The following is a 23,050-nucleotide window of genomic DNA, read 5'->3' on the forward strand; positions in this document are numbered from 1 at the left end:
CCTACAAACCGTCCTCCTAAACGCTGAGGTTTCATCGTGTTATCTAATAATGAACTAAACTGCATAGTGAATGAACGACCAGCATAACTGGGTTGGGAGCCAACACGCAGACTCTGGGTGAGTGTTCTGTGCCATTGGTGAGATGGGTTTGATGTTCTGGCCAGGAGCCCACTAGCCGCAAGCACTCAGCACTCAGCCCTCAGCAGGTGTCAGTGTGTTTACAGGGAATGAAGGTTAGTGTGGTAAGGCCTTCCGGAGACAGTGAGAGACCCAGTCTACACAGTGAAGCTATGCTAGCTCAGGAATCTTTTTGTTTTTAAGAGAGATTTTTGCTACAGGACATGTGCATTCGCTGGAGAGACAGAGAAACAGAGAGACAGAAAGTGAATTATCACCTTCCAAGGGGGATGGCCAAGCATTAATCTCTTCCCCTCCATTCCCCTCTAGGGATTATGGACACGCACGCACACGTGCTTTGGGTGTTTCAAGCCACTGGGTCCAGGACTCAAACCGAGGTCAGCCAAATGAGAATCTTAACATCTTAACCACTATGCCACCTTCTGGTCCCATATACTTTAAAGAGTTTAAAGAGTGATTTGAAGATATACACATGGAATGACAATCTAGTTTTAAAATGAAAGTGGAAAAACAGTTGATAATCCCTGAGTAACGGACACGTCTATTCATGGTCCGTTTCCCAGGTTTTTAAGGACTGCGAAAAGCTTCCTTCTTCTGTATGTGTTTACAATAATGGGACCCTGGGAACCAGCAGTTAGCGTAATGGCTATGTTGCTGGATTCCCACGTAGTTGACCGCGGTTCGCGTCCCGGACCTGGTGGCTTAGAACTCACGCTGGGTGCGTGTGCGTGCGTGCCCAAGGTCCCGAGAGAAGAATGGAGGAGAAGGGATTGCGGCGTGACCATCCCCCCTGGGGGGTGATTTCTCGCTTTCTGTCTCTCTCTGTCTGGCGAGTGCATGCGTCCTATAGCGAAAACCTCGCAAATAAAAAAGAAAAAAAAAATAATGGGACCCTGACTCCATGGAAAATGTAAATTCACGATTTTTAAGATCCTACCTTCCTTTCCCCATTGTCTGATATTCCGATGACTGTCACTAAAAAGCTTAAAGGAATGCAGTGATCGGGAAACACAGAAAACCTCCTGCTGTTAATAATATTGTAGAGGCGACCTACAGAAGAGGGGGGAACTTCAATCGCGAACCGCAATGCAGGATGGAAGCAAAGATCCAGAACTCAGCACATCCTCCTCCTCATTCTGTAGGTGGCTAATTCTGAGCTTTGGCTCCCCAAAGTTAATTCGTTCTTGATTTACAAAAGAGCTTCTACAAACAACAACAAGTTGAATAAAACAACCGGAAGACGTGACACCTTTTGTTTTCCCAAAACCTAAAAAGGAAAAGCAAAGGCAATGCTCAAAAATAAGAAACGGTTCCAATATGCTGGATGAGGTTTCCATCTTTCCCACCGCTACTCTGGAAGAGCAGTACTACTTTGTGTTTTTGAAATGTTAGCAAAATATTCAAGAGGAAACAATTCCTAATGAACATCAATACTAAAAATCTAGGTATGAGGCAACATTTAAGGTTTGTTCAAATTTGAGACCTCTCTCGGGGTGGGGATCTGCGGTGCTGTTAAATGTTGCACATAATTAGGGATGTGTGTGTGAACGAGATCTTTCAGCTGACAATGAATTATTCTAGTGGGTAACAGGCAGCAACACCTAACCTCTTACAAACTGCTGGTCTCTTCTTTCTCTGTGAATATTGTCATACTAAAAAAAGAACGCCTCGGCGAGGAGATGAAAGCAAAACTGACATTTTACATAATCTGTGTCCCTGCCTGTCTTTTAATATTAACTTGATTGTTTTTTTCCATCTCTTAATGTTATATAAGAAGATGCTAAACTAGTCAACCAAAAGAAAGGATGAAAGGGAAAGGAACATTTTTATGAGGATGTCAGTCTCCCTCGAAACCAGGGATGAGGAAGAATGCACGTGAGCAGAGTCTGAAGTGACAGCCGTGGTACCCTGCCTCACGTGACCACTTCACGCGCCTCCGACAACTGGCCGTGGGCCAGATCGTTTCTCACAGATGTGGTGGGTCAGAGGGACATCCAGCCAGAGCAAGCTTGTCCCGTTGCAGGCACAGCAGGACAAGCCTCTGTACATCTTACCTCGAGGTCTGGTCATTTGGTTCTAAAATATCCAAACAGATCAGACACAAACAATTCAACTACAAACCACACACTGGAGAAATCTTTCATCTTTCAGTTAATCTAAGGGTCAATGCTAGTTTACATGTTTAATATGATAAGCACAAAACAGTGAAAAAATCAGGACCAACTGATTTTAATAAGTAATTCGAAGTCCTCCTGGTTACGGAAATGAGCTCCTCTTAAGAATACCTTTTTATTAATACTTAATTGCTAATGAGTCATTGAAAAATGGCACATTGGAAGGACCTTGATTTGCTGGACAGTTGGTGAGTTTTGCTTTCTTTTCCTTCACTACTGTTTCTCCAAGACAAGTGTCAATGTGACCAAGAATGATTCGCCAGTGTCTCTCCTTCAGAAAGTTCCCAAAATTCAATATTGATGCTGAGTGCTTTTACAATCTCCGAATATATTTTATCAGAGCTTCTAATTTTACAGATGGGGAAACCGAGCCTGAAAACCTAAGAGACCTACCCAGAGTCCTGAGATAGCAGAGTCATACTGAAGCCAGACCTGGCACTAAAAATCTCTCTGGAGGGTCAAGTGACTGAGGTCACTTGCAGGAAGACATCTTTTTAAAAATTCTATTGTATTGGGAATCAGCAGTTAGCGTAATGGCTATGTCGCTGGACTCCCACGTAGTCGACCACGGTTCGTGTCTCGGACCGGTGGCTTACAACTCACGCCGGGCGCGTGTGCGTGCGTGTGTGCCCAAGATCCCGAGAGGAGAATGGAGGAGAAGGGATTGTGGCGTGACCATCCCCCCTGGGGGGTGATTTCTCGCTTTCTTTCTCTATGTCTCTCTCTGTCTGTCTGGCGAGCGCACGCGCCCTACAGTGAAAATCTCTCCAAAAAAAAAAAATTCTATTGTATTATTATTTTATTTAACTTTATTTACTTACTGATTTATTTTAGAGGTACAAAGCAAGAGAGCGAGGGGTAGAGGGAGTGAGAAAGCAAGCTGCCAGGTCCAAGACTCGAACCGCAGTTGGCCATGTGGGAGTCCAGCGCCCTTAACCACCATGCCACTTGCTGGCCCCAGGAAGACATCATTGTAGAGGCAACACACAGAAGTGAGAGGAGGACTTAAATCATGGACCTCAGTGGGGTATCATTACCACCACCCTCTTCCCATGTGACCCAGACTCTGCACAGCAGAAACCAGAACTTTCTCACAAGACAACTCCCAGCCACCTCCAAGTCAGCTGTTTGCCTTCTGCACACACGGCTTAACAGCGGTCATTAGCGGCAATTCTACTTGGGACATGTGTTAGCCGCTAAGAGGAAGGAGAATACCAAAACCACTTGTGATTAAATCACATCTACACAAACTAAGCAAACTTTTACTTTTTGATGTATATTGTCTGGCATAAAGAGGAAGAAACGAGTCCTTTCAGCATCATCAAGAGAGAACATATGATATCCATTAGCTCTGAGTACTTCAAAGAATTAAACACAAAATTACCTTTGAAGGCTTCAAGTTCCTTCCTGTAGGGGGAAAAAAAATACAAATGTAAAATAATCTATTCTCAATGGAAACTGCTCTTAAAGTATAATAAAAATTTATGTACTTTACATGTCCAGAGTGTCATAGCTAGATGTTCAGCCATCAATTGTGTTTTATTGAAATTATCAATGCAATAGCCTAAAGCAACTTTTTCTAGTTATTTCTGCTACTATTAATGGTTCCAAAAAATTCTGACAAAATATAAACTATGAAAACACTTATTAAAATACTCAGAGAGGAGGGCCAGCAGGTAGTGTGGTGGTTAAGGTATTGAACTCCCACGTGGCTGACCACAGTTAGAATCCTGGGCCTGGGGGCTTGCTTTTTCTCTCTAGTGAGTGCACATCCCCTATAGCAAATTTGAAAATAATAATAAATAAAATTAAATAAATAATTCTTTAAAAAAGGAGAGAATTTGAAGGCCAGCTATGAAGTATGTTGTATATATAACAATCAGTTTATGAAAATGTTTAACCCAATTTTCCCTTCATCATGAATATTCAGTAATCGATTTTTTTTTCTTTTTTTTTTTTTTTTTGGAGGGTTTTTTTTTTCACTTTAGGGCACGTGCGCTCGCCAGACAGACAGAGAGAGACAGAGAGACAGAAAGCGAGAAATCACCCCCAGGGGGGATGGCCACGCCGCAATCCCTTCTCCTCCATTCTCCTCTCGGGATCTTGGGCACGCACGCACACACGCCCGGCGTGAGTTTTAAGCCACCAGGTCTGGGACGCGAACCGCGGTTGACTACATGGGTGTCCAGTGACATAGCCATTACGCTAACTGCTGGTTCCCAGTAATCGATTTTTACGGTCTTGCAGCTATCTCCTCTTTCAACAGCACCACGGTCGGAAGAGGGACGTCTCCAAGGACAGAGGTCTCCAGCTCCTCTTGCCACTAATGGGCCCTGCCTGGGCAGCCTCTGGTGAGTTTGTCAATGTCGATTTAAGGAGGCTGAAAGGCAAAGTTCACTGAGATAATGTTCAGTGGGGAGAAACAGATGAGTGATCAGAAAATAAACATTTTGTGACAAAGAAGCCAAAGCAAGTTACCTTCAGGTTTTCCCTTAGTTTTGTAGTTACAAAACTTTTTGTTAACTATGTATTTGTATATTTATTATCAGTAATCAGTAAAACAAGACATAATTATATATCTCATGAGTAATAAAAAGTGATTTTAAGGGGCCAGCAGTTGGCATGGTGGTTAAGGTGCTCGACTCCCACATGACGGACCGAAGTTCGAGTCCCAGACCCAGCAGCTTGAAAATCACACCAGGCATGTGTGCATGCATACCCAGAATCCCAGGAGAATGGAGGAGAAGGAACTGCAGAGTGGCCATGCCCCCGGAGGCGATTTCTCACTTTCTCTCTGTCTATTTCTGTTCATCCCTGGCTAAATACATGCGCTCTAATGGCAAAAACCTAAAAGACAGTGATTTTTGAGGAGGTAAGTTTAGTAGTCCTGTTATCCTATTCAAAATATGAGACATTTGGGACCAGCAGTTGGCGTAATGGCTATGTCGCTGCACTACCATGTAGTCGACTGCAGTTCGAGTCCTGGACCTGGTGGTTTAAACTCATGCCAGGCGCGTGTGTGTGCGTGCCCAAGATTCTGAGAGGAGAAGGGATTGTGGTGTGGCCATCCCCCCCACCCCCCACCAAGGGGTGATTTCTTGCTCTTTCTGTCTCTGTCTTTCTGGCAAGCATACGTGCCCTATAGCAAAAACCTCTTAAAAAACAAACAAACAAACAAAAAACCAAAATGAGAGATTTATCTTTTATCTTCACTGTGGGTTTTACTAAGAGTCTAGGGATGTTGAGTTCTCAAATCAGTATCCTCACTCCTAATTGCAATACCTGACACGTCTCAAAATAGCTCACGACAATTAAGTTGGTAAAAAGGACTTGGCAAGATGCCTACCGAAAGGCCAAGCTGCCAAAGCTCTTGCAGCAGCCAAAGCGAAGGTTCTTAAATCAGATGGTTGTGCCATTCCTCCTCTCCTACAAACACCCACTCCTCATAATCCTGCAGCACCACAGTTCGTACACTATGAAAAAGAATATAATCTCAAATCCTATCCTTTTGAAACATCATCCAATTGTTTCCCTCAGCCAACCGTCAACTTCATTCTTTGTTATTTATTTTTTAATTTATTTTATTATTATTATTTTTTAGGTTTTTGCCATGGGCTATATGTACTCATAGGAGATAGAGAGAAATCATTCCCCCCTGGGGGGTATGGCCACACTGCATCCCTTCTCCTCCGTTCTCCTCTCAGGATTTTGGGTACCCACGCACATGTACCCAGTGGTATTTTCAGGCTGCTTGGTCTGAGACTCAAAGTGAGGTCGACCACGTGAGAACGACCATGCCACCACCCAGTGGTCCCAGTCACCTTCATTTTTTTTTTTTTAAGAGAGATTTTTGCTATAGGGTATAAGAGAAATGGGGTGGCCACACCACAATCCCTTCTCCTCCGTTCTCCTCTTGGGATTCTGGACACGCATACACATGCGCCTGGCATGAGTTTTAAGCCACCAGGTCCGGGACTTGAACTACAGTCGACCATGTTGGAGTCCAGCGACATAATCATTATGTCACCTGCTGGTTCCCAACTTCATTCTTAATAGCTTAATTAGGTACAAGTTAAACATGCCTGAAACCTACTCTGTGCTACAATGCATGACACCCACAATACCCAACCTACAGGCAACAACACGGAACTGGGGAAAAGAATCTTCAGTTTGCCTCCTACCGTGCCTCAGTGCAGCAGGTCCGAGACCACTGACTGGGGGAAGGTACCCGACACTATGTCAGTGTCCTAAGGAGCGATTTTTTTCTATGATTACATTCCTTTTAGTTTTTCTTTGTTTAGTTCTTCCAACTAACAAAGGGAGGGAGACAGAGGAGGAGACAAGCACTCCTGAGGGGGTCTCACGCCGTGACCCCCCAGCCTTCTCATCCATGGTCACAGCAAGTGCCCCAGCCAGTGTGTGCAAACTGACCTGGAAACCCAACTCTGACCCCTGCACAGCTTCCTGGACCTGGTGGTTTAAACTCATGCCAGGCGCGTGTGTGTGCGTGCCCAAGATTCTGAGAGGAGAAGGGATTGTGGTGTGGCCATCCCCCCCACCCCCCACCAAGGGGTGATTTCTTGCTCTTTCTGTCTCTGTCTTTCTGGCAAGCATACGTGCCCTATAGCAAAAACCTCTTAAAAAACAAACAAACAAACAAAAAACCAAAATGAGAGATTTATCTTTTATCTTCACTGTGGGTTTTACTAAGAGTCTAGGGATGTTGAGTTCTCAAATCAGTATCCTCACTCCTAATTGCAATACCTGACACGTCTCAAAATAGCTCACGACAATTAAGTTGGTAAAAAGGACTTGGCAAGATGCCTACCGAAAGGCCAAGCTGCCAAAGCTCTTGCAGCAGCCAAAGCGAAGGTTCTTAAATCAGATGGTTGTGCCATTCCTCCTCTCCTACAAACACCCACTCCTCATAATCCTGCAGCACCACAGTTCGTACACTATGAAAAAGAATATAATCTCAAATCCTATCCTTTTGAAACATCATCCAATTGTTTCCCTCAGCCAACCGTCAACTTCATTCTTTGTTATTTATTTTTTAATTTATTTTATTATTATTATTTTTTAGGTTTTTGCCATGGGCTATATGTACTCATAGGAGATAGAGAGAAATCATTCCCCCCTGGGGGGTATGGCCACACTGCATCCCTTCTCCTCCGTTCTCCTCTCAGGATTTTGGGTACCCACGCACATGTACCCAGTGGTATTTTCAGGCTGCTTGGTCTGAGACTCAAACTGAGGTCGACCACGTGAGAACGACCATGCCACCACCCAGTGGTCCCAGTCACCTTCATTTTTTTTTTTTTAAGAGAGATTTTTGCTATAGGGTATAAGAGAAATGGGGTGGCCACACCACAATCCCTTCTCCTCCGTTCTCCTCTTGGGATTCTGGACACGCATACACATGCGCCTGGCATGAGTTTTAAGCCACCAGGTCCGGGACTTGAACTACAGTCGACCATGTTGGAGTCCAGCGACATAATCATTATGTCACCTGCTGGTTCCCAACTTCATTCTTAATAGCTTAATTAGGTACAAGTTAAACATGCCTGAAACCTACTCTGTGCTACAATGCATGACACCCACAATACCCAACCTACAGGCAACAACACGGAACTGGGGAAAAGAATCTTCAGTTTGCCTCCTACCGTGCCTCAGTGCAGCAGGTCCGAGACCACTGACTGGGGGAAGGTACCCGACACTATGTCAGTGTCCTAAGGAGCGATTTTTTTCTATGATTACATTCCTTTTAGTTTTTCTTTGTTTAGTTCTTCCAACTAACAAAGGGAGGGAGACAGAGGAGGAGACAAGCACTCCTGAGGGGGTCTCACGCCGTGACCCCCCAGCCTTCTCATCCATGGTCACAGCACGTGCCCCAGCCAGTGTGTGCAAACTGACCTGGAAACCCAACTCTGACCCCTGCACAGCTTCCGGCTTCAGGGGGCGGTGCGCTCCCGCCACACCACTGCAGCTGGACCACTGTGATCACATTCTTTCTTTATGAGGTTTTAGAAGGATTAATGCTACTTGCCAGAGACACAGAGAGAGACAGGAAGAGAGCAAGTGAGAAAACACTCCCCAGGAGAGATGACCATGCCATAATCCCTTCTCCATTCTCCTCCTGGGATTTTGGGCATGCACGCACACACATGTGCCTGGCATGAGTTTCAAGATTGCCGGGTTCCAGGACTGGAACCACGGTCAGCCATGTGGGAGTTCATCACCTTAACCACTATGCCACCTGCTGGCCCCTGTGATTACGTTCTTTAGAGAACCAACTTTTTTTTTTTTTTTTTTTTTGAGAGGTTTTTGCTATAGGGCTCATTTGCTTACCAGAAAGACATAGAGAGACAGAGAGACAGAGAGCGAGAAATCACCCCCTGGGGGGATGGCCACATTGCAATCCTTCTCCTTCATTCTCCTCTCAGGATCTTGGGCATGCACGCACACATGCCTGGCGTGAGCTTAAGCCACCGGGTCCAGACTCGAACTGTGGTTGACTACATGGGAGTTCAGCGACATAGCCATTACACCAACTGGTCCCCGACTTCCTTCTTTTAGAATGTGGATCTGATCTGTGAGCTAAATTTCTAAAAGACATCTCCTGTTTCAAAAAGCTGAAACTCAGGGTAATAATTTCACATATTCTTCCTAATCCCCTAGTCCCAAACACTAACAAGCATAAATCAGAGAATCTGGCATCCACCACCTCAGGGAGTCACTGCCCAACCGCGGGGGCTGCTGTGTGCACAGAGGTGCCTGCTCCGCCAGCCCTACGGCCTGACCACTCGAGGAGGATGCCAGAGAGGAGGACCGGCCTGGCAGCCCGCACTTCCCAGGCACCCTCTCTTCACACAGGCAACTCCCAGTGGAGAGCGACTCACCCCTGCACCCGGGAGGAAGACGCCGGGGGAGCGGTGGTACGATGACTAGCGTGAAGTTGAACTTGGGTTTATGGGACTTCTAAAGAGGGGATGAGGAGGAGCAGGGGAAGCCTGGAAAGGCCAGAATGTTCTGGGGGCTCCACCACTGTCAGAAGGGATCAGCATTTGGAAAAGGGGAGGACACAGGAGGAGGCAGGGGAAGGCATGGCAGAGGCAGCTGTGAGACGTGGAGGCCGAAAGCTGCAGGTGACAGCGGGAGTCAGGGCACGGCAGCAGATCCCCACGCACTTGGACGAAGCCCGGCTTCCCGGCAAGTCGAGCGGATGATGAGCGCGCTCAGACACAGAGGCGGGAGCTCCGTGCCAGACTGAGGCAGAGTCCCCTTAGCAGCATGACCTGGGCGACGCTGTCCATTCCAGCTACGTGGACAGTATGTGACGGACGGCCGGGCTGGCAGGGAGCTCTCGGGGCCAGAGCACTGGGATAGGACGGCAACCAGAAGCCACCGCCCAGTGGCCCCGCTGAGACGGCCAGTGGAGGACGAGGGCGAGCGCATCGGCCGGCACCAAGTGGGCACCTGAGGCCGTGAATTCTCGAGCAGGAACCTGGGGAGGGGACGACTTCAGAGGGCAGCCTGTCAGCGCTGCGTGGGACCTGCTGGGGCGACCTGGAAGGCCGGGAGCCCAGGCTGGGGATGGCGCAGGCAGGATTCCCGCCCCGGGACCCAGCCCGCTGCCATTTGGCTTCCGGACCTCACTGCACAGTCAAGGCCCCCAGCTGTCATCGTGCCACCAAACCCGGTGGCCACGTCCCTCCTGCCACTGGACTCCAGCAGCGCTGCCCCGGCAGGTGGCCCATGAGCAGGCTGGCTCTCGTCTCCTGCCTCCTCGGCCCTCTGGCTAGCTTCTCCCCGCATCCAGGTCACAGGCTGCTGCAGGCTCCGTTCTGGGTCCTGCTCACCCCTTCACGGCCACTGTCACGAGGCCACCCTGTCACTCTCACGGCGCTGAATGCCCTCTGCGTGCTACAGGCCTCCTGACTCCCACTTCCGACCCTGAGCTCTTCCTGGCTCCGCACTCACGTGCAGCTGCCTATGGAGCTTCACGCAGAAGCGGAGCGAGGGTCTCACCCACTCACAAGTCAGAGGCCACCCTCGTCTCAGCCACGGCATCACCGCGCTCCTCGAGGTCTGGCCCACGCTGCCTGCATTTCCCACACCCATCTGTCAGTTAACCCTGTCTATTCGAATCATCTTTTCAAGCTTATTTTCTCCCTCCATAAGCAAGCGAGACACAAAGATGGACAGACACCTCCACCAGGGTCCTCACACGGGGACCCACCCCTGCTCAGCCGGCCGGGGGTCACGTGCACACTTCCTCATACTAAAAAGGACCTTTGATGAATTCGATCACTCCTCCACAAAACGCAGCCCGAGACACTAGGAAGAATGCTAGCAACGGCATCGGGAACAAGGCCTGGCTGCGGACCGCACACTTCCTAACCTCGAGGAACTTCGGTGGGGGAGGAAGGGGAGAGCCACAGTGAGGAGCTGGCATCACGGAGCAGCACTGAGGACTCTGCAGGTAAGGAGGAGGCAACTCCCCACTGGCTGGGCCGGAGCCCCGCGGGACTCCACGGGTGACCGGTGTCTAGTGCTCGCTGAGAACATGGCAGGCGCTTTGCTCTCGGCCAGTCTCTCTAGTGAGCCGAATGTGCAGCACAGGGGAGCAGGGGTTTAGGTTCCGGCCACGTTCTTCCCAACACGATTACACGTGGTCTAGCAATAATCGGTGTGAGCCCAGCCATGTGGCACCAGTGGGAGGGTGCTGCCGCAGGGTGGCTGAGGCCACATGAGGGCCTGGGTTTGGTTCCCAGGCACAGGTGCACGCCCGTGGTCCGAGCTAACTGGGAGACTGGGGCAGGAGGACAGTGAAGTGCTGAGACTCTGTCAACAGTCCCCCGTCCCTCTGCGCTCACTCACTCGCACACGCACACACTCTCACGTGAGAAAATGATCACTCTAAAACAATCCTCAGATTCCTCCTTCCCTGGAAGACCTCCTGAATCTCCAGTGAGGGCTCTCTCCTGCACGTGAGCTCCTGCGGCACTGATGCTGTAGGTGTCATGGCTCCTCACACGCTGCCCTGTAATGCAGGAACAGCCTCGCGCAGGTCGTCTGAGAGCAGGCCACGGAGGCCCCGTCGTGCAGAGACCACGGCTCGTGCATCCCGCCATCATCTGTGTGCATAGGGCCAGACCCGACAGACGCGGCAATTCACGCCAACACCGCGGCTGCAGGACGCACGGGAACATCCGCTTCTCGAAGAGGCCCTTGCTGTAAGTATGTGCTATTCTCCGTACATCTCACTCCTGATAGACGGACTCTATACATTCATTCTTGACAAGTTATCTCATTTAGCAGCCACTTGCTTGTCACGTGCCTTTTCCAAAGTCTGGGTTTCTTCTTTTCAGTTTAAAAGTGTTACAGAAGACCAAGTAGAAAGAACGGAAATACCTTCTTTCAGATTTTGCTCTATTTTGAAACTTACTCTATTGAATAAATGCTATTAGAAAACTCAGTATAATGAACCCTGAAACTGAAACATTAAAAAAAAAAAAAAAAAAACACCAGACTCAAAAGCTAATAATATTTCCAATGGGGGACATGGCTATTTAGTCATTTTCTCAACAGGGGGTGAGTTAGACGGGCAGAGTGAAAATAAAAGCAAGCCTGGCATGAATAGGTAAATCTATGGGGTGTTAGAGAAATGCAAAACCCGTGTCTGTGAGACATCAGCGATGAACCCCCGGCGCAGGGGGCCGGAGGCGTGGCCCGCACAGACACCACTGTCACAGGTGGCTGCAGGCTCTCTGAACGCCAACCTGCCTCCTGTGACGAGGACACAGAAAAGGCCACCACAGAACGCCATGCCCCACGCGCCCAGGCAAAGCCAACGCTAACGCTTTTCTTCACGCGTAAAAACGTTTGAGGGGAAAATTTTTTTTCAAGTATGGCCAGCAGGACTTTCTGTGTAGAAGGCACGAGGACAGTGGCCCTTTGTGATGGTTAACGACAGAGCCCACCACTGTGGCTGCTCGCTCAGAGGCAGGAGCTCCCACGATCTGGCTCAAAAAGGGACTGCCGTGGCCCAGTCACAGTGACGCCACAGGTGCACTGCGCACGGCCACGCTGGACGTCACGTGGGAAGGCAAGGCTCAGCTCCCAGGTGGACACGCACACGCAGTGCACACACATGCCCGTGACAGTGGCTGGTTAGGAAGGTGGGGAGGTGCCTCCAAGTGCCTCAACAATATGAGAACAGGGAGGGGAAGACCACGGTATGAGCCACAACCATGTGAAGACTAAAATAACTCAATTTCATACTTTTAAAATCATTTCTGAAAAAAATAAATTAACTGAAGAGGAAATATAAATTCCGAAATGGTAATGGGCCATGTAAAATATTTTCTAAATTTAATAATCTGACTGTAAAACGCTGAAAGTTACTACAGACTCTGTAAGTTATAATGCACAAGCTATCATCAGTCACTTTTTGAAGAGGAATTAACTTTTGGGAACCAGCAGTTAGCGTAATGGCTATGTCGCTGGACTCCCACGTAGTCGACCGCAGTTCGCATCCCGGACCCGGTGGCTTAAAACTCACGCTGGGCGCGTGTGTGTGCGTGCCCAAGATCCCGAGAGGAGAATGGAGGAGAAGGGATTGCGGCGTGACCATCCCCCCTGGGGGGTGATTTCTCGCTTTCTGTCTCTATGTCTCTCTCTGTCTGTCTGGCGAGTGCATGCGCCCTATAACGAAAAACCTCTCAAAAAAAAAAAAAAAAAGAGGAATTAACTTTTTATTTTTTAGCCCAGGATAATCGTTATTATATGCTCCTGAGTTTCAATAAACCTCTCTTAAGATAGCTGTGTCTTTTGTTTGTAGGCTTAGTTTTCTATAGAGGCTTACGCTTGTCAGTGGGGGAGAGGGGAAAGAGAGAGAGAGGAGGGGAAGGAGAGAGAGAGAGAGATAAATGACATCCCCCTGGGGGGGATGGCCACACAACAATCCCTTCTCCTCCATTCTCCTCTCAGGATTTTGGGCACGCACGCACACGCAATGGCAGGTTTCTCAAGATTCCAGGTCTGGGACTCGAACCATAGGGTCGTCCATGTGGGACCCAGCTGCCCTATGACCACCAAGCCACCGGCTGGCCCAAGATCACTATATCGTTGGTCTCAACGATCTACCTCAGAGATATACAAGAAGGTCTTCAACAAGTTGGTGGAAAACTCATATTATAAAGAAACTATGCCTGAATTTCTAATTATTTTTTTACACTAAAAGAAACTTAATACTTTAATTCCATTCATTTCACAAACTGTTTGAAGTCCTCTTTTGCTTTAGGTGTCCATGTCCCTGTTAAAAACAAAATCCATCGAGAGTGATTTCTTACTTTCTTTCTCAATGCGTCTGTCTGTCTGTCTCTCTCCAGTGAGTGCATACACCCTAAGGCAAAAAAAACCCCTGTAAATTAAATAAATAAATAATCATCAATATCATTAAAAAAACCCAAACCCTCCATGAATCTCAATCTACGGAATGGCATGCACATGACTGGGAGAAGTGGTGCAGGGAAACTGCCCCGTAACCCACCGGGAGAGGTAGTCATTAGCTTTGAAGACTCAGGTTCCAACGGGACTTTCCAGTACTGACAGCAAACAGATACTCAATGTTCAAAATAGAGCTCGAAGAACATAAATATCAGCCCTGAACTATCCTTACAGACAACCAGAGAGCTGTGAAGTATTCTACGCCGTTAAACATTCTCAACTGTTCAATATTCTAGCTACAGCTGTTCTCCCGACTACATTTAAAGTCGGAAACTGCCAAGATTTATTCTCTAACAGACGCTTTAAAACCAGCATTTCGCTCAGTTCAGTTCCTTGCCAACTTCGAAGCTTAAGTTGCATTTTGAAAGAAGACGTAAAATGTGACTCGGCTCTCCTGGGCTCCTTCCCATTGGGCACGGAAATGCACCTCCATGGACTGCAGTGTTCGCGACCGCCTTTCTGCTCATCGCCTCCGGGTGATGTGCTCTGGACCCCTCTCCTGGTTCCAGAACCATCTTCACCCTGCAGAATGTCACTGGTTTCTTCTATCCCTTCTCAGCAAAGCCAGGCCTCTGTCATGCTCCCAGTGAGCTGCCCCTGGCCCAGCTGTCTGAGATGGGAGTGCCGACAGATCTGCAGTCCTGCCACTGACTAGTTCGTTCGGACAGTCATTTCGTGAAGCTCAGGAGTTTGGCAAGCTATTCTCTAGAATAAATACTGGTCAAACACTAACTCAGATATGCCACAATATCACAAGTAAATGTGTCACGCTTTAGGAGCCAGCAGGTGGCATGGTGGTTAAGGTGCTGGACTCCCACATGGCTGACTGCCGTGGTTTGAGTCCTGGACCTGGTGGGTTGCTTTTTCACTTTCTCTCTCTCTCTCTGGTAAGCGTACATGCCCTATAGCAAAGTGAAATAATAATAATAAATAAATAAAATTAAATTATTCTTTTAAAAATTGTTATGCATTTATTCTAAACCTTTTCTTAACTTAATCTACAGTCTACATATTACCAAGAAACAAAACAAAAAGGCACACACAAAGGGCATAGTTCTTTAGCACTAGCTGCTAGGAATATATTAATAGAACATGAAAGGAATCATCTCTCTAAAAATACGCACACATACTTAATCTCATCAGTATAAGTAGTGACCACCACTTATAAGAGAGAGGTTCTAAGAGACAACCAAATTTCAAGACCTAAATAAGTCCGTGGAAAATGCTTCTGGAGTTTAGTGTGCTCCTAAGCAGCATCTGAGTCCAACAGAAGACTGTTAAAATTATGAGTCACTCATAATTAACTAGAATTGCTAAAATCACTCTTCTCCATCAAGATGTAGCTATTTTTGGAGAAATTCTGATGGTATACTGAATACTGAAGGGGAAGACATAAGTGAACCAGGAGTCTGGTAATAAGAAATATTTTAACTTAATAACCCACTTAGGTATGACTTTAAGTAGAAAATAACAACTTGTTATAAGACAATTTCAGTAAGTATTCCAAGGATGACAGTGGGACCAGAAAGATAAGAATTTAGGGGGACTAGTAGTTGGCGTAACAGCTATGTTGCTGGACTCCCATGTAGTTGACCGTGGTTCAAGTTCCAGACCCGGTGCCTTAAACTCATGCTGGGCATGTGTGTGTGCGTACCCAAGATCCCCAGAGGAGAATGGAAGAGAAGGGATTGCAGCGTGACCATCCCCTCCGGGGGGTGATTTCTCACTTTCTGTCTCTCCATCTCTCTCTTTCTGGTGAGCACACGCGCCCCATAGCAAAAACCTCTCCAAATAAAAAAAAAGATCAAAATTTAGAAGGTTGAGATTCTGCATTTCTTTTCACTCGTCCTCTTCCATTCTCCTAAGCCCATGTTCTGTTTGCGGCTGACGACAGAGCACCTGCAGGGGCCCCCGAGGTAGGATGGCATGGCAGCACACTTCTGAGCTGTCAGCTGAGCCGCGGGCACCAGAACTCACTTTTGCCCCTGACTGCACCCCACCCACTGTACAGCGCTTATTATTATGGAAGGTAGCATCTCTTCCCATCCATTAACGATATCAGGAATAGCGGCGTCGCTTTACATGCAGAAGAGTATTAGAAAAGCAGCTCCGGGCTATTTCCCTCCTGGAACAGCTCCTTACGTGCCATTTTCATCAGCTAGTCAACCAAAGAAAAATGTTCTTCCTGGCTGCAGAAATACTTGAGTTAAACTATTTAAGCGTTTCTTGTTTTTCTTGGGTTTGTTTTCTGGTTTTTTGTTTTGTTTTGTTTTTAAGGTTTTTGCAATATGGGGCCAGAAAGAGAAAGGAAAAATGAGAAAAGCAGGATGTGGGACATGCACGCACATGTGACCAGCGTGATCTGCAAGCTGCTGGGTCCAAGACTTGAACCACGGGCAGTCATGTATTGGCGTCCAGCGCCTTGACCACACCACCTGCTGGCCCCTATTTAAATATTTCTTAAGGGCACATGTCAGGGCAGTCGCTTCTTCAAGCTCAGGAGTTTGGCTGTTCTCTAGAATACGGACTGGTCAAACGTAACCAAGAAAGCTGTCACCGTTACCTGTAGGAGCTGCCTATGGTGACTCCTTCCTCCCTCACCCCTCCCTTGAGATATTGCCAGAGGCACGTGCACGCGCCAGAGTGAGTGAGCACACCCCACAGGGTGTGGGCATGCGCGATCCCTTTTCCTCCATTCCTCATGCTCCAGGATCTGGGCGTGCACACACACGCACTTGTCACAGTCTTCTTTTTCAGTTTTTTTTTTTTTTTTTTGAGAGGTTTTTGCTATAGGGGTTTCTGTATTTCTTTAAAAAAAAAAAAGAGAGAGAGAGAGAGAGAGAGAGAGATGGGCACGTGCGCTCAGCAGAGAGAGACAAGAGAGAGAAAAAGTGAGAAATCACTCCCTTGACCCCCAGGGTGATGGCCACGCCACAATCCCTTCTCCTCCATTTTCCTCTCAGGAATTTGGGCACACATACATATGTGCCTGGCATGATTTCTCAAGCCACCATGTCTGAGACTTGAACTGCAGTTGGCCATGTGGGAGTTCACTGCCTTAACTACCACGCCACCTACAGGCCTTCTATATCTCAAACAATTAAATTTTAACCCATGTTGACAGAAAAATCACCGTATTTGGGCCAGCCAAGGGAGAGGGGGTCCAGGTGGCTGGATCCCACATGGCTGACTGCGTGGTCCAGGTCCCACAGCAGATGGCTTGAGAAACACTCCAGGCAGATGTGCATTCCCAAAATCCGTCAGGAGAAAGGAGGAGAAGGAATTGCAGTGCGACCATTCCCCAGGGTGAGGGCCTTCTCACCTTCCCTCCACACTCTCTCTCTCCCTCTCTCCAGAGAGCGCATGTGCCCTCTGGCAAATTCCTCCCCACCCAAAAAGAAAAATCACAATATTCATATAATTTTTATATCCAAGGATAATACTTCTTACACAGAAATATAAAATTCTTATAGTCAACTGGGACCAGCAGACGGAGTCATGGTTACGTTGCTGGAATCCCACATGGCCAACCACGGTTTGGCTGAAATTCACGTCGGAAGCATGTGCACGTGTGCCCAAAACCCTAAGAGGAGACTAGAGAAGGGTTGTGGCGTGGCCATCTTCCGTGGTGAGGGGTGATTTCCTGCTTTCAGTCTGTATCTTGTCTCTCTGTCGAGTGCACGTGCCTTATAGCATAAAACCTCTCTAAATAGAAATAAAATTCTTATCTTCAAGTAAAAATCATAACCGATCGTAAACATAGGGAGCACCCATCTACCCATAGCTGCAGAAAGTGTAACCCAGTTGGCCAGTGCTGGCTACCACCACGGCACCTACCAGGAGCCAACGACAGCCCACGTGCTTTGTTAAATGAATCCCCAAAACGGTCCGAGAAGGCCCTTATTATTATCATCATTATTTAGGTTTTTGCCATAGGGCATGCGCACTCTCCAGAGCGAGACAGTGAGAGCGGAAACCTCCCAGATGGAGAACGAAGGCCGCGGCCGCTCCCCCCGACCCACCTCTTCCTCCTCCTGTAACTCTCCAGCTGCTGGGCCTGCCGGTGCTTGCACCTCTCCACCTCACACTGCCCACACAGGTCCTCCAGATGCAGCAGGTGGGTTTCCACCTCCTCGAAACTAGCCTCCAAATGCGCTGAAAGTACACAAGAGAAAAAGAAGAAGCGAACGTCAGTGATCGGGATTCTGGGGCCAGCAGGTAGCATGGTGGTTAAGGTGCTGGACTCCCACGTGGCCGACTGCAGTTGGAATCCTCGACCCAGCGGTTTGAAAATCACCCCGGGGGAGCCTGTGTGTGCATGTCCAAAATCCTGAGAGGAGAATGGAGGACAAGGGATCATGGCATGGCCATTGTGGGTGGGTGGTAGCTCTCACTTTCCCCTTCGCTGTCTCTCTTTCTCTCTTGTGCACACACCCTACTGCAAGGGGAAAAAATTCAGAATCCTTAATCAAGAAGAAAAGGTGTCAAAAAACGTCAAAGTTTACAATGTTGTGATTGTTTTGCACTGTTTAATTATTGTTTTCCTTCATGAGAGAGAGGAGAAAGAGGGAAACGGAGAGAGATGGGGATAATTATGTCAGACGTAGTGTCACCACGTCCCACCCTCCTGGCCCCAACTCCCATCTCATCTAGGACGTGGTGAGTGTACCCCCTCTCTTTCAGCAGTCAGTGGAGGTCTTACGGGCTTTGCATCTTTGTAACACCTAGACTGCTGAATTCAGTCAAGAATGATTTCTGGTGATAGATTCCTGTTAGATTCTATTGCTCTAACATAATAACCGAGAAAGCAAGTCTACGTTTCACGGTCATCTAATTTGAATGCTAGGAGATTATGCTGAATTTTGTAAAAGAGTAAATTAAACATGGACAAAGGAGAAGACATTAAACAGGATGGTACTTTATAAAGTATGTCAAGCCAGGCCACATTATCCATGAGTGATAGCAGTAGAAGCAGTGGAAATTTCCACTTGAACCTTTAACACGTTTGAAATCAGTGACAAAAGATACAAGAGCTGGACTGAGAAAAACCCATTTTCTTCCCTTCGTATCTTAAAAATTGTAAGCTCGTTAGGTAATAAGCACATATGGGAGCATTTCAAAAGGGTCACGGAAAAACAGAAAGGACAACTTTATTCTCGAGCAAACATTTTATAAAACCCATGTAAAATATTTCATGATATGCGTTTTCCATAAACTTTTTGCAGTTCTCTTATATGTGATGTGTGCTCTCAATATTACGTACTAAATTTTACTTGTTTATTTTTTTGCTAGCAGGAGCATGTGCTTGCCAGTGAGAGATACCAAGAGAAGAGAGGAGAAAGCATCCCCCACGGTACGGTCACGCTGCAGCCCCATCCCTCCACCCCTCCCTCCTTTCGGGATCTTTGGGCATGTGTACACGCATCCCTGGTATGTTTCTCAAGCCGCTGGGTCTGGGACCCAAACACTGGCTGGCCATGTGGGATCCAGCTGCCTTAACCACCATGCCACGGAGCCAGCCCTATCTACCCAACTTAAATTGGCAGAAACGTATCTCCCCTGTCGGGACCGGCTGGCTCACTGCCTGCTCTGACACTGGGTACGTACTGGGGCGTATGGGAGCAGACTTGGTGACGAGCCTCGGGGTGCATGTACAGAAGGCCTCCACGGACTCACACGTACCTTCACAGGAGGCCCAAGCCGCACCGCTCTGCTCACTAGCTCAGCAGCACACGTCCCTGGGAGTGGTCAGTGTGAGAGAAGGTGGGGTTCCACGGCCGGAGCCGCTGGGAAGTGGCTGACAGCTGTGAAGGGAACAGCCTGGCCGTCCCTGAGACCTGTCCCAGGGGAAGGGCATTCTGACAGGAGTTTTCTTTGTGCCATTTGTTTCCCGTAAGTCCTATCTGCAGTGTGATGCTGATGCGTGAAAATGGAGCAGCGTGGCAAAATGAGCTTTTTCACACTTAACAAGTACTTTCCTGACAAAATAATCGGCCTCACTGAACAAAGCAATCTTTGGCTGCAAACCCAAGGGTCACAGAGGCCAGGCACTCAAAGACCACGAGACTTTCCGAATGCACGCGTTCTTCGTCCATGTGCTCAGGTGACGGGCAAGGAGGGCGTGGTGGTCAGGAGACTTCCAGAGGGCAGCAACCTACAAAGGCCATACGGGACCAATGAGAGCCACACAGTGGGCCAGAAAGACTTCCTGCGCCTCCTGAGGGTCTCCTCTCGGAAAACTGCCCGGAAAATGAGACAAGCTCGTTCGTGAGACACTTGCAGCTGTGACTGACTCCCCGTTCAGAAAGAGACCCTCTCAAAATTCGGTACGAAGAAAGCAAAAATGGCACCAGGCAAGGCTGATGAAAAGGAGGATGAAAACTCAGCTTATGGCTGTCATTCTGTTCTATCATGATATCAACGAAAAATGAACAAAATCTCCTGCTCCAGATGAAGGTGACAGTATTTCAACTAGGTCGCATAAAATAACGGAATAGAGAAAATCCTAAGACGAGCCTTGGTATTTCCCATACAGTAATGGGACTACACCACCCTCTAGTGGATGTGGAAGAGGATATAGTAAGTATTTACTCCGGTTTCCCTAGTTTTTTAAGACGCACTGTAACTACCCCACAGCATAGGTGTATAGAATCCAGATACATGGACACGATTCCATGTTATCAATATGGAATATGCCTTTTTTTCTCTCTCTGTACATGTACACACACGCACACACACGCACACACACGCATATTTTTAATTTTACTATCAGGCATGTGTACTTGCTGAAGAGACAGGAAGAGAGGGGGAAAGTGAGAAATCATCCGCTGGGTGGGATGGCCACACCGGAATCCCTTCTCATCCATTCTCCTCTTGGGATTTTGGGCTCAGGCACACACACGCCCAGTGTGTTTTTCACGCCACTGGGTTGGAGACTCAACCCACACAGTCGGCCATGTGGGATCCAGCCGCCCTAACCTCCATGCCACTTGCTAGCCCTGGGCACTATGCTTTAAGGGACAGGATACATTGTTCATCTCACCACATTTAATGCTGTGATTTGCATTCTAAACTGTTTTGCAGTACAAGCTAGACTGCATATAGCAGCCATCCGCCCCTGTCTGCCACAGGGCAGTGACTCCGTAAATCTGCAAAGCAGAGAGGCTCTCACTGGACAGCGTCTCGAAGGTAGGCCCAGCCTTGCTCCCAGCTCCGGCCTGGGGCCTGTATGCAGCACGCAGCAGGTGTCTAATGGGACCAGGCACTTTAATTTTTGCCAACTCATTTAATCATCCAACTACGTGTGAGGTAGGTACTGTCACCCTCTTTTTTCTTTTTAAAGAAAAGAATTATTTATTTAATTCTATTTATTATTATTATTATTTTTAATTTGCCTAGAGAAAGAGAGAGAGTAAGGGAAAGCGAGAAAGCAACCTGCCAGGTCCAGGACTCGAATCCCCGGTCGGCCATGCGGGAATCCAGTGCCTTTAACCACCACGCCACCTGCCGGCCCCACTGTCAGCCTCTTTTGCAGATGAGAAAACTGAAACCTGAGGCAGTTCATAAACCTGCATGGGGGGACCAGCAGTTAGCGTAATGGCTATGTTGCTGGCCTCCCATGTAGTCGACCGTGGTGTGAGTCCCTGACCCGGTAGTTTAAACTCACGCCGGGCGCGTGTGCGTGCGTGCCCAAGATCCCGAGAGGAGAATAGAGGAGAAGGGACTGCCGTGTGGCCATCCCCCCTGGGGGGTGATTTCTCGCTGACAGCGGCCTTCCTACTGCCTCGTCACCCACCGAGGACATCATCGCTGTGGCGGGGATCAGGGTCTCTGTTTTACGGACTATGTGACCCCAAGCAAGCCACAACCTCTCCAAGCCTCCGTTTCCTTATCTGAAAGTGAGGCTAGTAAGCGTGCCTTTTGGAGGTTCTTGTGAGGATTAAAGGTCTGTGAAGCACAATTTATAATACACAAGCGGTACTATAAGTGCTAGTTGTCAGCACCGGGATGCCAAATACCATTTGTCTATCTTCTTCACGTGCGACAAAGTGGAAACATTTGCTTATTACTTGCTCTGCAAATCAGTTCTGCTTTGCTTTAAATGAGGTTGTATCAAAACAGGAGAAAATGAGGTGAACAGGTGGTATAGTGGTCGAAGTGCTAGACTCCCACATGTCCTTTTGCAGTTCAAGTCCCAGACTGGGAGGCTGAAAATTCACGCTGGGCGTGTGTGCTTATGTGCTCAATGTCCCAAGGAGACAATGGAGGAGAAGGGGTTGCGTGGCGTCCATCCCCTTCGAGGGATGATTCCTCATTTTTTCCCTTTTTTCTCTCTCCAGCGAGAACTCATGTTCTATAGCAAAAATCTTTCTTAAAAAACAAAACAAAACAAGAGGAGATAATAGCTACCCTTAACTTCTCACTACAGGCATGGATCAGGTCAATAGTTGCCAAAAGTTTATTTCCTGTAAATAGCACTAACTCCTAAGGGTAGCACTTAGCTCATTTGAGCTTAGCTTGGTTGCAAAATACAACAGTAAACAGCAACGTTATTCTCACATGTAGCACTGTTCCTCATAAACTGTGGCATTCTGAATACACACCCGAGGGGGGAAGTATCAACATTACCCATCCAAATGAAAACAACAAACATAAACTCCCAGGAGGTATACATTTAGCCAGTGGGTACCTCCTTTTAACTGGATTTCTTTGATTTCTCAATCGTTTGAGGAGAAAAAAAAAATGTACTTCCAGACATACAGTTATTTTTTTTTAATTATTTACTTATTTTTATTTATTATGATCTTTTAAGTTGACCAGAATGACAGAGAGAGAAGAGAAAGTGAGAAAGCAAGCTACCAGGTCTGGGACTCGAACTGTCATTGGCCATGTGGGAATCCGGCACCTTGACCACCAAGTCACCTACTAGCCCCCAGGTATGCAGTTCTAGTTGACCTAAATTTTAAGAGCAACAACTTCGGGAGCACGTGCTATGGTCAGGACGAAGTGACCCTGGTCTTTCTATTTTCTGCACTGGCGCCAGTAAACGAGGGGACTTCACACCACTGGCAGCCCTAAGTCCCTCTGAGAAGCCGTGGAGTTACGTTCCCCGAGGGGAACAGACAGGAAAGGATAGTGGGGTATTTTAGAAATCATTTCTACATTTTTCAATCATTTTCCATCTAATCTTCAGTTTTAAAATTCTGAAATGTACAAGAACTCACTCT

At 47.6% G+C, this 23,050-nt stretch overlaps 1 protein-coding gene across 2 annotated transcripts in view; it reads right to left on the reverse strand.

Annotated features, from left to right (window-relative positions):
• The window catches only part of DTNBP1 (dystrobrevin binding protein 1), a 69,560-nt gene that overhangs the window by 29,818 nt on the left and 16,692 nt on the right, over positions 1-23,050 (reverse strand). For both annotated transcript variants that reach the window (XM_027766738.1, XM_006164603.3), the window contains exons 7-8: positions 17,846-17,978; positions 3,697-3,719 (exon numbers count right to left, since the gene is read on the reverse strand). In XM_027766738.1, the coding sequence (XP_027622539.1) occupies positions 3,697-3,719; positions 17,846-17,978 (156 nt within the window). The remainder of the gene's footprint in view (positions 1-3,696; positions 3,720-17,845; positions 17,979-23,050) is intronic.

Source organism: Tupaia chinensis, unplaced genomic scaffold (assembly GCF_000334495.1).
Source record: "Tupaia chinensis unplaced genomic scaffold, TupChi_1.0 Scaffold143647_1, whole genome shotgun sequence".
Classification (NCBI taxonomy): Eukaryota; Metazoa; Chordata; class Mammalia; order Scandentia; family Tupaiidae; genus Tupaia; species Tupaia belangeri.